The 16,837-nt window shown below is 38.4% G+C and overlaps 1 protein-coding gene across 1 annotated transcript in view; it reads left to right on the top strand.

The window, feature by feature from the left end:
• Positions 1-237: 237 nt before the first annotated feature.
• Positions 238-16,837, top strand: part of RANBP9 (RAN binding protein 9) — a 20,134-nt gene continuing 3,534 nt past the window's right edge. The window contains exons 1-9 of the mRNA XM_010167725.1: positions 238-286; positions 2,243-2,410; positions 5,410-5,432; positions 7,482-7,666; positions 8,468-8,580; positions 9,928-10,036; positions 11,437-11,627; positions 13,250-13,397; positions 15,465-15,586. Of these exons, the coding sequence (XP_010166027.1) occupies positions 238-286; positions 2,243-2,410; positions 5,410-5,432; positions 7,482-7,666; positions 8,468-8,580; positions 9,928-10,036; positions 11,437-11,627; positions 13,250-13,397; positions 15,465-15,586 (1,108 nt within the window). The remainder of the gene's footprint in view (positions 287-2,242; positions 2,411-5,409; positions 5,433-7,481; positions 7,667-8,467; positions 8,581-9,927; positions 10,037-11,436; positions 11,628-13,249; positions 13,398-15,464; positions 15,587-16,837) is intronic.

The following is a 16,837-nucleotide window of genomic DNA, read 5'->3' as shown; positions in this document are numbered from 1 at the left end:
GAGAATAAAGTTGTCCATATCTCTTGCAGGGGCAGAATTTATCTGTATACAGTATATACCAGGAGTTACTTTTCATTTCTCTTAACATTGTGCCAGTATTAAATGACCTCTCCTCAGCTTAATTATGATTATGATTGGTATATGATTAATCAGCATAGTGTTTCTTGACCATATCCCACATATATGTGTATTTTTGTAAGAGACAGATTTCTTCTGTTCTTTCATTTTTACAGTTACATGGGAATTGGGCTTTCAGCACAAGGTGTGAACATGAACAGACTACCAGGTATGTTTCAGTATTTATTATGTTTGGTAAGTTACTTACATTGGTTAATTGTGTTTTTAAAATATACTTGCCCTTGATGGGAAGGTTCTGGTAAGCAACAGAGTGTAGCATGACATCTTGTGTTGCATCTGTTACCAGAATTATGTAAAGCTTGCAGCTAAAAAGTTTAGCTTTTGATTCATTATCCCATACTACTTTCCTGAACTCTTAGTGTTGTTTATAACATTATGCAGATACTTTTTAGCAAACAAATACATTTTAGAATTTTCATCGTGTTTCCTGATAAAAATGAAGCTATAGGTTTCCTTGCTCTGTAAACTGAATTTCTATCAATAAAGATGAGCTGTTATGATAAAAACTTCCTGTGAAACGTGAAGAGAGCTCTCCTGCTGTCAGTTTCTGTCCTGGTACCTTTCCAGCCCTAGTAGTAAGGATGTGTAGGGTAGTTTTGACTGTTCCATTGACTTGCACAGTCCAGGGACGCTGTCTTGTTATAATGCTTGTCTGCAGTGTCTCTGTATAGTATTTAAAGAAGTTTTGTGTGTGTGTGTGGATGTTGGGGTTTTTTAAATAGATCTTTAAATGTAAAAACAATCAAACACCCTGATTTTTAAAAGTTGTTACTATTAGCCAAGTATAAAATCATGTTAAATTGACCTTGGAGTATCTGTATTGTTTCATTTGCTTTGCTGCTTGCTCACCCAAATGTTCTGACAGCAAGTCCCAGTTACACTGCAAGCCCAGCTAAGAGTGATGAGTTACTAGTGGGTGGTGTTAAGTTTGAGTATGATTTAGGATTCATTGCAAATAATTATCAAAGGTACTACTAATCAGTGTAACTGTGGTAATTTGAGGTATTTAATTTACTGAGAGGTGCTTCGTGTGGTGCCAGCTGAAGCTACTGATCATACAGATTAAGGGCCTAAGTATGGAAAATCCTTTCAAATTAACCTGTTATTCAGCAGCTTGACAGAAGAATAAACCCACAACCTTTTACTCTTTAAAAGTAGTTTGAGTTGTCAGTATCAATTCTTATAGTCAGAATGCGTGCATATATTTTTATATATATATGGAATTTGGCGATTTAATTTAAAGATCTTGCTTTATGTATTTTAAATAGGCATTTAATAGATCTGTTAGGAAGATTTTGTGGTGCCTGAAAGCTTACTCCTTTTCTATGTGTTTTTGTTTAGTATTGAATTGCAGAGAGTGTGGACAGGTATTTTTAAATGAGCTCAGACTAAAATTGCTTGCTGTGAATTTCGTTGAGTAGTGTAACAATATGAAGCTTCTTAACTGATTCTGCAGCTTCTTTACCTGCGAAGTTAGCACCATATTTGCATACATAATGATCTGCCTGTGTGCTGTGACTTTCACCTGTATTGATAATTTTTTTTCTTTCTTTTTTTTTTGTTTTTAATTTTTAGGGGCAGCAAAGCTAGTGACACTATAGTCAGGTGATTCTGCTGTTATGCAGAGGCTGCTTGCTGCTGAACAGTTATTAAGAATAATCAGAAGTAGAAACGTGTCTCCCCAGAGATACGTGCTTGGGTTCTAGCCAGGAAGAATTTGATTACGACATATGGTAGCAATAGTTTTGCAAGATGAAAGGGAGAACGGGAGAATCCTCACTGCTTTATTGGGACATGTCAGATCTGCATACAGCTTTTCAAATTTCAGCGTTGTAGCTGATCATATAATTTTGTGTGTTGACTTAAAGAGAAAAATGTGTTATCTGAATTGGCATTACCTGTTCAGCCATTTTGATAAAAGAAGTTGTCATTTTATTTTTTTTTTTAATGAAACAGATTTGATAAATAAGAAATCTTAGAAACCAGAAAGCTGAGCATAATAATTAACTGTATTAACCTGGTTAGAACATACTAACTTTGCGTAGTCCTTCCATTATTTCATGATAAAGCAAACGAATAAATTGCAAATGCTTTTGTTCTCTAGGTTGGGATAAACATTCGTATGGTTACCATGGAGATGATGGACATTCGTTCTGTTCCTCTGGAACTGGACAACCCTACGGCCCAACGTTTACTACGGGTGATGTCATTGGTTGTTGTGTCAACCTTATCAATAATACCTGCTTCTACACAAAGAACGGACACAGCTTGGGTATGGAGAAACACTTTCTTTAATGATAACGTTATGTCTGTAAGTCTGCTGTAAATCTGAAACTCTTTATGTCAGGAGCAAAGTGTTTGAACAGTTCTTTACATAGTTTCATAACATATGAATTAATTAAAGAATTAGGAAGAATAATTTATTGTGTGCCACTTGCACTAACCTTCCTTGTGAATTTGCAAGGATTTGTCGTAGCGTCTCATTCCATAGGACCAGCATTTATGAACTCTGCTACTAAACCCACAAATAGTACTTGATGTTTATAACATCAGGTAATAGATATGAGAGAAGTGGAGAATGGATACAGCTAAAATTCATTGCTGCTGTATGGGGGACACTGAGCCTTCACTAAAACCTTCCATCAGGTGGGCACTGTTTTGAACATATGTTAGAGAACAGTGTCTTTTGGGATGTCCCATTCTGGAATCATGCATAGTTGGGCTAAAGGTATGAATTATACAAGTTGTACCAAAATTAAGTCAATTTAAATCCTTGTGATAAATTTTAACATTATGCAACACTGCAAGACAGTGTCTGAGTTTGAAGATGGCAGGAGGGGACAGAGGTAAAATTTTTGATGTGATATATATATAAATATTCAGTTACTTGAGGCAATGTAATTAGCAAAAATACAGAGTGTAAAGAAAGCAGAAAAAATCTACTTCCTGCATTAAGGAGGGAGCAAGGGCTTGGAAAGACATTTTGGAATTGTGCTGAGGGGAGTAGGAAGTTTCAAAGGATAAAACTCAGAAAGAGGAAATAAGGTTTTTGTCTTGGGTAGAAATGTGATAAGGAAAAGAGAGGCTAGCTTGAAATGAGAGGCTGTTGAGATAGGGACTCTTGAAGTCACTGTTCTATTTTCTCACATTGCCAAACATGAGGAAGGTTTGGAAAGTAGTAAGGGGAAGGACGTGGTTTTAACTCTTGTCTCTCAGAACAAGACTGCCTGTTTGTTTGCTCAGGCCTTGTGCAAACAGATCTAAATCTGGAGTTGTCCTGTCCCTACTCAGAGCAGGGCTTAGATACCTCCAGAGGTCAGTTCCAAGTAATCACTTCTGTGATTCTGTTGTATCATGATTTAATATTTCTTCTAAATGGAACGAGTCTTTGTCCCTGGACTTAGTGCCGTGACAGCTCTGGCAGTGGGTCACTGGAACCATGCCCTGTGTAGTTGTTTCTTTTAGCCCTGTTTCAGGGTGTCAGTCAAAATGGAAGGTAACAGGCTCATGTTGTGTTTATCCTAATCTTTAATGCAGTTAAAGCTGAGAGGGGTGGCCTTGCTTTGTTCCCTTTTTGGAACTAATAACAGTGTGCCTGCAGGTAAGTTGGATCAGGTTGTTGATAACCAGAGACACTGGTTTTCTGACTGTCTGTAAAGTCATACACGTGTAAGAGCTAAGAAGGGAGGAGGAGAACCTTCTTTTTCAGTGGAGGTCATAAAGCAGACTGGATTAGGCCAATTGTGAAACAGTACTCTTAAATTATTAAAATCTGTTTAAAGAGAACAGAATGGCATAGGTGAGGAGAGGCTAGTAGAATGTTTTATGTCATAGAGTCTGACAAACACTTTATGGTTTTCAGAAGGAAATGTGACGGCTGTTCTGCTGTTGTAGGCTTTGCTAGCTTGAATTTCTGACAGGAAAATTGATTCTGTGTTAAGGGGAAAAGGAAATTAGAAATTTTGTCTGGTTTGCTGAGTTGTTGCTGCTGCTGGTTGTCTGGATTTCCTTTATGATCATGACTTGGGAGGACTTTTATGTTTCTTCTTTGGGCCACAGATGCACTCTAGAGTATTGGAAATCTCTGGCTCAGCCTGGGATTTGATGCTACAAAAAGGACTAAGCAATTATTTATGCAAGTGTTAAAATCCTGGGTTAAAAAAAAATAAAAAGAAACCAAACCCCCCAAAACCCCTAATACCTGTGTGTCATTCAGACATCATTTATCTGTCTTGCCTACTACCATTGTTATTTTGGAAAAGAATGAGTTTGATGTCAAAATGTGCCAAACAAAATAGCAGTAGCTTAGAAAAACTGAGGGTGTGAGCAGGTAATAAATAAAATGATAGCTTTGAGATGTGATGGGAGGAAATGGATCCACTCGATGCGTCATTCTTTTGTATCAAAGGTGTGAGTAAGGAATCCGGATGCTCTTGAGATTTGAAATCTTAGTGTAGAATGGAGATAGAAAGCAGGGGTGGGAATTAGGACAAAAGGTTAAAAGTTTCATTTTAATCTTAAATTTGAAAAGGCATTAACACAAAATAAATAAAGGGATAAGTGGTTTCAAATCATTATGCACTTGTGTAGTGTATGGAGATCAGATTTTTCTCTAATCCTGAGGCAGCAAAATCACTGCCTTGGTCTTATGGGTAGAGGGATGCTTGTAATTATATAATAAGATATTAAGCTATTCTGTTTGAAAACCAAACCAAAACACCCTGGTGTGGATGGATTACAGTGCAACATTTACCAGCCTGGTTTGGAGTATTATAGGCACGTGCTGCTCATGTAAAGATAATGCCTACTAACGAAGAAAAGTAATAGCAAACAAGAAGAGACACCGCTAAATCTTGCTGTGTCAGCTTTAAGACATGCAAGTGTAAAAATACCTTGTTTTTCTTATTTTTCCTGTTAATTTTAATCTATCACCAGAATTTTCGTACTTTTTAATCTGCATATCTGTAGGATGTTTGCTAAATCTTAAACCCTAGTCTGAAAACGTGAGGGCAGATTGAGTGCTTTTGAATGAAAATTGCTTTTTGCCAAATACTTCCCTTTATTACTCAATGTCCTGGGTTTAAGTTTTTTAGTTAAACTATCACACTCGAGCACATCGGTTATGCCTAAGCATCATGGATGTCACCATACTTAACCACTTATTTTTGAGATGGTTTGGGTGAGTTTTCTGAACATACATTGATACATTTAGGAAAATGAGACTAGAACCTCAACATATGGAAATTAATCTTAATTTTCTCTTCATTACAGGCATCGCTTTCACAGATTTACCGGTAAGATAAGTGCATTTTCAAACAGCTTTCATGTGTATTATAAACAGATGTTTCAAATGTAACACGAATTTACCTTATGCTTCTTGGAAATATGACAATAATCTTCTTAAGCAGTTTAATATCAGATATTTCTCCTCAGTGTTTCAGTGTTAATTTGTTAATTGAAGCAAAAAGTTTTTTATTTTTCCACTGATCCTCCCAAGGATTTTCCTTTTCAGGTTTTTAACATTCAGGTATTTCTGATGGAAGTTTAACAGAAAATAATATATACCAGTAGTGATTACTCACTTGGTTTGACACATGCAGGCCTTACATATGAAGTCAAAGTTACATTAAACACCACCATCGTGTGTGTGTGTGTGTGCACAGTTGTATATAGTATTCAGAAAGACTGGTTATTTAAGTCACGGTCACTGTAACTCGTGCTTGATGCTTCATTATCAAAATCTTTCTCTATACTGTTTGTTCCATAAGATCAAACATATCAAAGTTGTTTGGGTTGGTTGGTTGGTTTGTTTTTTAAGGGAAGCTGCAGATACCTGAATTCTTCTAGGTTTTCAGTCAATTAAATTGTACTCAAAATCGTTGTAAATGTGTTCCCTATGCTACTGGTACGGGCGTGATACTGCACTTGGTTGGGTTTTTTTCTCTCATCCACTTCATTTCTGATTTAATCTGGTTGTGTGATGCGCTTCCATCTGGCCAGCTACTCTGTTTGCTATGGCCTTAGGAGGCAAGGCCAGATAAATATAAAGGAAAAATGAAGTCAGTAATCCAGGGTGGCTCTCAGCCCTGCCACAGGGTTGGGTACTTGGTGTAGGAAGCCACTGCTGCTGTCCCAGGTCTGTGGAACGCTGACAGGGCTCCTCGCCAGCACACGGTACCAGCACAGGAGAACTGACACTGTGGTCTGGAGTTTGAAGCTGGACCCCTCCTCATTAGAACAGACTGTTTTAATCTCATTAAAAGATTTGAGATTTGTGCCCTGTTGATTAGTCTAGACTTGGTAACACTGTGAGCAAGGGTTGTGGGGTTTTTTGGGTTTTGTTTATTTTTAAGATAGGGGCAGGGAGATGGGGGCATGCTTGGGCATGATTTTAACCACCAGAGTATTTTTAATTTCCCTGGACTTCAGTGTTCCTACTGACCTGCACGTTGGTAACTTCTTTCTGATAGCTTTCATTTATTTCACGTAGATCACCATACCATTATACCATACTAGTGTTTACTGCAGTGTAAATATGATGTAGGTATATTTATAAATTAAAACAAAACAACACACTCCACCACCACCAAAAAAACCAAAGCCCAGCAGCAGAACCCCAGCAGATGGCATTGCCACTGCCGAGATGCTGGTTGCATTTAAGAAATTACATTTAGATTTAACTTTTCTCATATTTGGCATATTTCAAATTTGCATGGAGACCTAATCTCTAAGCAGCAAATAAAACTGAGACAACGATAAATGCTTTAAAGTCTTTTTCTAGATACAAGCCTAGGAATTCACGAGAACTTCAATGCATTGTTACAGTTCTTTTTAGGCGCTACACTTGGACTTTGAGGCTAATGAGTTCTCTATCCTGTCAGTTCTTACCACTAAAATTCAGCGATGTTTTAAGTATTTCACCCCAAAAGGAAAATGGCCCACTTTGTAAGTTTAATTTTTGTTCTCTTTTTAAAAGAAACTTTAATCCTGGTATTTAAAAATAATTTAAAAATTGGTATTTAATATTTTGTAAAATTGAAACCAAAAGTTGTAAACTTTAGCACAGTTTAAAAAGCGCATTTTCTGACTAGAAAGAGAATGATCAGTAAGGCTTTCTTATTTCAAAATGAAAAAAATTATAACCACTGGGAATAAAAATTAATCAGTCATATTGCTGGATTGGTAGAAGCTACTTTAACTGCTGACCAGATGTTCCAGAGGTGTTTGCTTCTTCACACTACTAGTAGCATTAGGGATATTATTACAGAGATTTAAAAAAAAAAAAAAAAAGGTGGGGAATTTAGAATATGAGGAGAAAAAACTAATTAAAAAATTTTTTGCAGCCAAACTTGTACCCTACAGTAGGGCTTCAAACACCAGGAGAGGTTGTGGATGCTAATTTCGGACAACACCCGTTTGTATTTGATATTGAAGACTATATGAGAGAATGGAGAACCAAAATTCAAGCACAGATTGACAGATTTCCAATAGGAGACCGGGAAGGAGAGTGGCAAACAATGATTCAGAAGTAAGACTTTGAATATTATCCAATTAAAGATAAGTTAATAATTGCGTGATTTCAGGGGTCTTTAAAACATTGTAGCTATTGTGCAAGAAATTACAGATAGTATTCAAAACTAGTGCAGTTTTGTTGACATTACAGGTTTGTATTTAAATGTATTTAAAGTTGAACATGAATAGACATTTAGGGGAAGAGTTAACATCATTACTTAATTAAGAGTTTATAAGAATTGTTAAGTCTTCCGTTCCAATTTGACCTATCTAATGTGAGTTGGAGAGTTTAGAAAAACTAGTGTGGTTGTAATGGGATATTTTAATACTTCAGGCTCTATAAATTTCCCTTCACCTTCTTAACCTTCAACGTGCCAGTTAAGTTGTGGCTTGTTAGTGTATCACTTGGAAAAATGATGGTTGTGGCTTTGCATTATTTGTTTCTTCAGTGAAAACAAAAACTTAGTGTGCAGAAATTTCCCTTCAGTATATGTAATGAGCAAAACAAGAGACTTAATTGTCAGGTAATATTTTAATTGAGCCTTCCTTTGGGTGATGAATTGTTTTTCTTAAAATTCATCATAATAAAATGATACATTGATTTCTTAAATTGTTTTTCTCTACAATGTTTTGGCGAAGATACTGGCTATTAACTGAATTACTTTTGTCTGACTTGTACAGAAATTTCTGAATTTCAAGTAGAAGTCCTTTAATTCAGTCACTTTTTTTCAGAAAAGGGGTTTTATATTCAAGATAATCTTGGTTTCTTACCTGTATTTCATGAGTGTTTCTGGGTTCTGTTTCTGTTTATTTTTAGAATGGTATCATCTTACTTAGTTCACCATGGATACTGTGCAACAGCAGAGGCATTCGCCAGATCCACAGACCAGACTGTGCTAGAAGAATTAGCTTCCATTAAAAATAGACAAAGTAAGCCTGGAAAGCACGTTACATCCTTTTTTTTTTCCCCTCTTTTCAACAAATATTACATAAAACTTTTCTCTTAAGCATCATTGTAGAATTTCCTTTCAGCACTGCTTCACAGTACAGGTCTCTGCTGTCATGTGAAGTTACGTATGTGTGAGGAGCTGGGTAAGATGAACTTCCGCGCTAATGCTTTGGAACTCGTTTGATGTAGCGGAAGGTGGTAAATTACCTGTTGCCTCTCTCTTGAGTGGAAAATTTAGACCTCTCTTAAACAAATGTGGGTAATGCCTCTAAACAAGTGTTTGAGAGAGCTAATGGTCAGTCACAAACAGGAATATAAAACTTAGTCTTAAATCTTTAGACTTTGTCTCCGCTGTAAAAAGGGGTGGAGTTTAGAGAATGCTTTGTAAGTTAAAATAATAAAAATTTGAGTTTTCCTGCTTACAGATGTGAGGGGGGAGAGGACAGGGAGAACTAACAGCAGTTCAGTTCTACCTTGCTGTGTGGCAGTGCTGTTTGGCAACCTGATTAAACAGTGCCTGCCCCGTTCATTGAAATACCTGCTGTACCAACAGCAGCAGTTTGTGTAACTGCGTGACATACCTACCACACAGGGAAACTGCTCTGCTTGGAAAATAGCCCGCTCGTTGGGCTGGTTTTCTTTTGGATCAGTTTCTCTGTTGGTGGATAGAGCTGTGAGGCTGTTTGTGACTTGTGCCAGGTTACAGCAACAGAAGCATCAATAAAGCAGGGACTGTTGTAGAAAGGTTCAGTCAGCTGTAACCTGACTGGAAGTGTGTGTTGTAAGTGAGAGAGACTAAATTCTCTTTTTCTTAGTCAAAACTCAAACCTGTGGGAGGTGGGATGCAATTTGGATGTTCTTGGATGACGGTAGGTTGGTATGTGCTTTATAAAGGTATGAAAAAGAGAAATAAATCACAGAAGAGTGTCTGCAATCTTAACCTAGCTCGAAATGAGCAATCTGGGTACGAACTAGTTGTATGCTGGCAATAAATAAAAATACTGAGTACTCAATTAGATATATGTAGGTGAAGTGCAGTTCTTAAATTTTCCTATTGAGCATTTTAAGGAAGCGTGACATTTATTTACACTATTTTTTTTTTCTAAGAGGAAAAAACCTTGTTGATTGATGGTTGCAGTGTCTTTTAATCATTGATTTACATGTATGAATCCGTAAGCTGTCCGTTTTACTGATGTTGGTTTTGGTGAGCAGAAAGTCAGAAATTGGTTTTGGCAGGATGAATGGAGAACCCATTGAAACAACATAACAGCTGTATCCAAGTTTACTAGAAAAAAATCCTAATCTCTTATTTGTTTTTTGGTGAACAGGAATTCAGAAATTGGTTTTAGCAGGAAGAATGGGAGAAGCCATTGAAACAACACAACAGTTGTATCCAAGTTTACTAGAAAGAAATCCTAATCTCTTATTTGCATTAAAGTGAGTCTTCAAATTATACAGATGTGTGTTTATAGATGACACAGTACCTTCTGAGAGAGACAGTTACTCATTTAAAGCTTTCACAGAAATTTGAACAAAGTTAAGCAGCATTTTTGAGAAAATGTTTATAGTTCACTTTTTTATGCTATATTATTTGCTACGTGTTTAACCAGGTTTGTCATCAAGGCCTTGTTTTGCAGCATAATTCACATCTCACTGTAGACTTGTTCTCTAGAACCAAGTTTTGTAATTTTTCAAATCAATTTTATTCAAATTTGGTGTCAGATAAGACTTAAAATGTAAAATGATGCAGTATCATATTCGAGAAGGTTAAGAGTCTGTCTGTTCCTTCAAATGGGTGACTGACTTTAAAGACCAGTTTAAATGAGCTGTTTCACTCTTGTCACTTTACTAGAAACCCCTGGCTACTACTGTGGGAATTCCATAATCCCAAAGAGTTCTGTTGGTTTCCCGGACACACAACAGTCACCTTCATTCTGGCATTTTTACTGGCCAGCTGCGCTGATCCTCCAGAATTTTGTATCACCTTGTAGTGTTTGAATGTGGAAAAAAATCTGTTATCTCCGATAACAACAAAGCACTTGAATTTTTATGTTCAGTGAAGTAACTTAGAATGTGTTTGAAGTCTGTCACGCTCAAGTGCCAAACAGAATTCATGTGATAGTACTGCAGACTGACCACGGGATTCACAAAATGCGAATGTTTTGGTGAAAGATTTCACTCAATAACGTCAGTTTATCTTTTTCTCAGTCTGTCTTTCTAAATTTTGCTGGTTCTGTTGAGGCTATACAAGCCTAAAACATTAAGCTGTAGTTCTGAGCTTCCTTAAGGTCGATAGTAAAGCCTCCTCCTTATGTAAAATAAAACTGTCAGAGAGCAGCAGCCTCTAAAGGGAAGGTTTGTATGTGAGCTTGCTTTTCAAACTGGTCTCTAGTGCAAATGTTTAATGTTAAAAGTTACCATTTAACATTTACTGTTCCAGAGGAGCAAACTGTTCTCATGTACTTTGAGAGAAATGAGAGACAAGACAGTGTAATGACACACCCTTCTCAGGAGATAACCTTGCCCCTGCCAATAAAAGAGCAGTTAAAACAAGAAAATACAGTTTAGTTCTCTGAACTTTGAGGACTTATTGCCAAAGTCTGTCCTCAAAGGATCATATTTCTCTTCTCCTCCCTCCCAAATTTTGTAATTGTGCCTTTTTGGCTGAATACTCCAAAGCTTATTGGCGATTTGGTTACTGACATCCAGCATTTTGTTGAGTCAGCCTTTTTTTTTTTTTTTTTTTTAATATTTAACACTAAAATCATTGCTATCGTTGGTAAATTGAAATGTGTTAATTGTTTTATTAGCTTAACTTTTTTTTGCCTTTTGTTCAGGGTGCGCCAGTTTATAGAGATGGTGAATGGTACAGACAGCGAAGTGCGGTGTTTGGGAGGCCATAGTCCAAAATCTCAAGACAGTTACCCTGTTAGCCCACGATCATTCAGTAGTCCTAGCATGAGTCCCAGCCACGGAATGAATATTCACAGTTTGGCAACAGGCAAAGGGAGCAGCACACACTTTTCTGGTAAGTTGATGTGGAGGATGTGCCCCGTAGATTCGGGTGTAGCTCATCACGTAGGTGTTCCCTTTGGTTTTTTTACAGTTAAGTATGGAGAGAAGTTACAGATACTCACAGACTGACGATTGGTTTTAATTAAGAGTTGATATTGAATGCTTTGTATAGTTTTAAGGATTAAAATATGTGCTTCTCAGTCACTGGGGAAATGGAAAGTATATAAATAATCAAACCTTTTTTTGCACATGCTCGTGGTTTTACCAAGGGTTTGCAAAATAGGTTGCCACTGATTTCTGAGAAGTGCTGGCTTCCGAGAGACGGAAGGCTCAACGCAAATTTCCGTTATCCTTTCAGTTATTATTTATGGCTTGGGCAAGGTGCTTTAAATCCAGTAAGTGGTGGACGTGATCCATTTCCTATGGTGCTTATGGAGTAGCAGGGACAGCTGCTCTTGTGCAGGAAGTACCAGGAGCTGGGTGGGGGAGGCGTGGGTACGAGGCGCTCTGCTGGCAGCCACATTTCAGTCTGCACGGTTGAAACAGTTCAGAGAGTATCTATGTGGTGGTAGAGCTTCAGTGGGAAGCCATGAATGTTCCCATGGCTGTGGGGAGATCCCTGTGCCTTCCAGACCACCCCTGCAGAGAAGTTGGACATGTCAAAATGGGATGTGCATGTGTCATCTGTGAACCCAAGACCCAGAGGCCATCAGCTTTCACTTGTGTTTCATTCTTATATCCACATTGTGTTATCACATGTGTGAGTGGAGGTCCACTCAGATTTTCTGTTTATTCTTCATGTGGCTGTTGGGATGTGTTGTAGAAAGTACCTCTAACTTTCTAATTTTGAAAGTAGAGGCACCACTTAATAAGCAAGTTGATTAATGTATTATTAGAGTTGAGGTTTGGGATTTCCTGAATGGCAGAAAGTGATTTATTTATAATAAGCCCTGTGACCTGTTTCTGTATTAGAAGATAATAAGGAGCTGCTGCTTTTGGGCTTGATAGAACTGGCAATTACATGTTTGCTTTGAACAGTAGTTTCTTGATTATATTTTAGAAGGGTCAGAAGAGATTTTAGCCAGACACTGTAATTTCACAGTGTGGTGTAATTTTATTTAGCAAAGCACAATATTAACAATTAAAATAATTATATGGGGAAGGAGGGAGGTTGTATTTAAGTGTAGCAACATGTAAATTATTTTCAGCACTGAATTTTACTGCATATTTATCAAGAGAATTACGTGATTAGGAATTAGTAAGATGCCTGTCTGCTGCCATTCATAATGATTACCCTGGCCTAGAAAAGACTTTCAGATCTTGCAGAAACAACGTATCGGTGCTAAGAAATTATTCTGCTTTGATGCAGTTTTCTGTTTTACAGGTGTGTAAGTACAACTGCAAAACCTGCTCATGTACGTGTTGGTACTTGTTAAATAATGCTTAACTTCTGCACTGGAGAATCCTTAAAGGTTCACAAACCTGAAACACAGAGGCCAAGTATTTGCATTTATTTGTTTGGCAAATCTGGTGTGTACTGACCAGGAAGAATTAAACTGTGATTACTTCACTTCTAGAAATGGGTACTTACCAAGAAGTTTGTAGATGATTACAATTATTAAAACTTTCTTTCAGGGTTTGAAAGTAGTTGCAGTAACGGAGTAATATCAAATAAAGCACATCAATCTTACTGTCACAGTAAACACACGACCACCAGCTTGAATGTACCAGAGCTCAACAACATCAATGTATCAAGATCACAGCAGGTCAACAGCTACTCCAGGTGAATAAACTTGAGATGCTTCTCACTTACGTTAAGGCTTGTGTCGTGCACGTGCTTTTATTGCAGAGAAGAGCTTTCAGTGGGATTTGATGCGATTCTTTCCAAGGACAGTTAAAACAGTGCAAGGTGCCAGCAGCTTGTGATCACTCCAGTGTGCTTTGGTTTTGTTTTAACTTCTCAAACTCAGGAGACTGTTTTTTTTTCCTGTTTGGTTAAAAAACAATGCAATGGACAAAACGAAATTACCTTGTTTATCTCAATTTATGGTCAGTTTTGAAGTTGTGTAGTGCAGACGGAACTCCGGCACTTGGGATTTTAATTTAAACCAGTGACATTGATTTAAGCACGTTGCATGTAGGTAATGAAAAGTTTTCCAGATGCTCTCCATTTGTGACAGTATCTGCAAAGTCCACACAACTGAGATGCATGTGAAATGCGGACTGCCTTCCATCGCACACGTGCCTGCTCCAGTCACTGTCACTTGTGCCAACACATCCAATTCAGAGAATGAAAATAGATGTATTAATAGGGTTATTTATGACCAGCAAATAAATACAGATGGGTTCTCAAAACCACCAGCTAGGATGTGATGATGATGTGGTGGTGATAACAAAAACTATTTCAGGTGAATAGTGAAGATTTGGGACAAAAAAAGTAGGAGTAACAATTTACTTTTTAAGCGTTGCCCGGTCAGAGGTGTCTTTTGGTTTCCTTCCTCAAAGGAAGCTGAGTATTTTTGGTTGCTTGGAAGCAAGATAGTAAACTTGAAATTGAATCTTTTTGGTCTTGAGAGAGGTTTTAGGTTCTCCATGACAAAACAGAACAGGCCAGGATGTAACTGTCAGCAAAGCTCAGTCCCCAAAGCCACGCTGTTTTCCACAAGTCCTTCTGTGACTTACTGCGGGTGAAGCGTGGTGCCGAGTTACATGCTCTGAATTTGGCTCTGAGGATCTCTTCAGTGTCCTGGTTTACTTGATATTTGCTTTGAGTTTTTCTTCTTTTTCATAGTCATTCCACTGAGAGTAAATGAGAGATGCAAGGTTTGGGATTTTTTTTGAAGGAATTATTTACCTAAATATGATATTCATAGAATCATAGAATGGTTTGGATTGGAAGGGACCTTAAAGATCATCCAGTTCCAACCCCCCTGCCAGCAGCAGGGACACCTTCCACTAGACCAGGTTGCTCAAAGCCTCATCCAGCCTGACCTTAAACACTTCCAGGCAGGGGGCATCCACAACTTCCTTGGGCAACCTGTTCCAGTGTCTCACCACCCTCACAGTGAAGAACTTCTTCCTAATATCTAATCTAAACCTCCCCTCTTTCAGTTTAAACCCATTTCCCCTTGTTTTGTCATTAGTTGTCCTTATGAAAAGTCCCTCCCCACCCTTCCTGGAGCCCCTTCAGGTACTGAGAGGCCGCTATAAGATCTCCCTGGAGCCTTCTCTTCTCCAGGCTGAACAGCCCCAACTCTCTCAGCCTCACAGCAGAGCTGCTCCAGCCCTCGGATCATCCTCATGGCCCTTCTCTGGACTTGTTCTAACTGCTCCAGGTTTCTCTTATGTTGGGGGCTCCAGAACTGGATGCAGTATTCCAGGTGGGGCCTTACAAGAGCGGAGTAGAGGGGCAGAATCACCTCCCTCGTAGGCTGTGTATTAACTGTTGGTTTAAAAAAATTGTGTATATCAAAAGGGGAATAGTGTCTTTTCTCAGTGCATGTTCTCCTGCTGTGTGTATGTGCAGATACACGAACAAGGTAAGAAATTCTTGGTGTGTATTTAGAAAGTGTTAGATTACTTCTGAATAATGGTGGACACGTTTAATTTTTCAGCATCTGAAATAGTTATTTTACTGAGTGCTAATGTTAGTTGGGAGCCTTCAGATTTCCCTTGTGCTCTGGTATCACTAGTTGCTATGGAAAAAAAACCAAGTAGTCTAACTTGGTAATATTTAAAAGCAGCATTCCTCATCTTCCAAGATGTACAAAGTACTGTGCTAAAGTTGTGAAGAAGATAATCTTAAGTACTTAAATATGCATAAAACTTTTATTTATTACTCTCTTTTCAGCAATGATGTAGACATGGAAACAGATCACTACTCCAATGGGGTTGCTGAGACTTCATCCAATGGCTTCCTAAATGGTAGTTCTAAACATGATCACGAAATGGAAGAATGTGACACAGAAATGGGTCTGCAGTGATATTTCTTACATTTTTATTAAGTGATGGCAACAAGGTTATGTTTTTACTTGCAATGCTTCCCAACTTGAAAATTAGGGATATTAGCTCAAATCTTAATTTTTTTGTTTGTTTGTTTGCTTTGCTGTTATTAGATGTAAATCTTATAAGCACTAATTTAGGCAGTCCAAGGTCAGCGTGAGAACAGGGGAAACTGGTAACTCATGGGTGTTCAAATTAGCATCAGTTTCTAAAGAAAGTACCTTTGGGAAGAAACATCTTGTTGTGCAGCATGCCTGGGGTAGGGTTGGCCGATTGCTTTTCCCTCTGCCCCTAGTCCTCTTACCATTCATGGTTCTTGTGGCATCTTTGCACTCAGCAGTGAGAGCAGAAGTTCCAAATTGCTTATATTGAAGAATGCAAAGTGCTGGTATTAAATGCACAAGAAAAGAGCTATATTTTGCAACTGAGATGTTAAAAAAAGGAAAGTTTTCCACCAAAACCCACCATTTTACATAGTTGTGGTCTAAAAAATAATTTTCTTTTACTTAACCTGCTTTATACTCAGTCAGACCTGTTGGTGTTAGTGACAAATGAGGATTTAAACACCCTGTGATTGGCAGCACACCATATAAAGATCCTGTTTTACTGTCAGTTACGGTGCCGACTGTCCCCGTCCAGTGAAGGCAGTCGGATCACTGCGGTGCCTGACACTGGTGGTTATTGCTGGCCATGGCTGAAGATTTACTTAACCTGCTTTATACTCAGTCAGACCTGTTGGTGTTAGTGACAAATGAGGATTTAAACACCCTGTGATTGGCAGCACACCATATAAAGATCCTGTTTTACTGTCAGTTACGGTGCCGACTGTCCCCGTCCAGTGAAGGCAGTCGGATCACTGCGGTGCCTGACACTGGTGGTTATTGCTGGCCATGGCTGAAGAAGGGGAGGAATCCAGCCCAGCCATTTCTGCAGCTGCAAATCTATCTTCTCAAGCAATTGATTTAACCAGACATGAATTAATAAGTAGTTTAAATGAAACGTGAAACTCGGGACGTTGCTGTTAAACTCAGAGAACGCAGTTGTAGTTAGAAGTACCGATGAACGAAGGCTGCAGAGGGCCGAGGGCACGTGCTGCTGCCGACCCTGCAGCCTTGCTGGCGAATACAGCCCAGCTGCTGAAAAGCACATCGAGTTCTGGTGCAGCCCTGGAGGGGGGACGGTTCACATGCCCAGGCTCTTTACCTGCAGTGCCCTCTGAAA

Source organism: Antrostomus carolinensis, unplaced genomic scaffold (assembly GCF_000700745.2).
Source record: "Antrostomus carolinensis isolate BGI_N321 unplaced genomic scaffold, ASM70074v2 scaffold26125, whole genome shotgun sequence".
Taxonomy (NCBI): Eukaryota; Metazoa; Chordata; class Aves; order Caprimulgiformes; family Caprimulgidae; genus Antrostomus; species Antrostomus carolinensis.
Note: the sequence above shows the minus strand (reverse complement) of the source record. Positions and strands in the feature narration are given on the sequence as shown.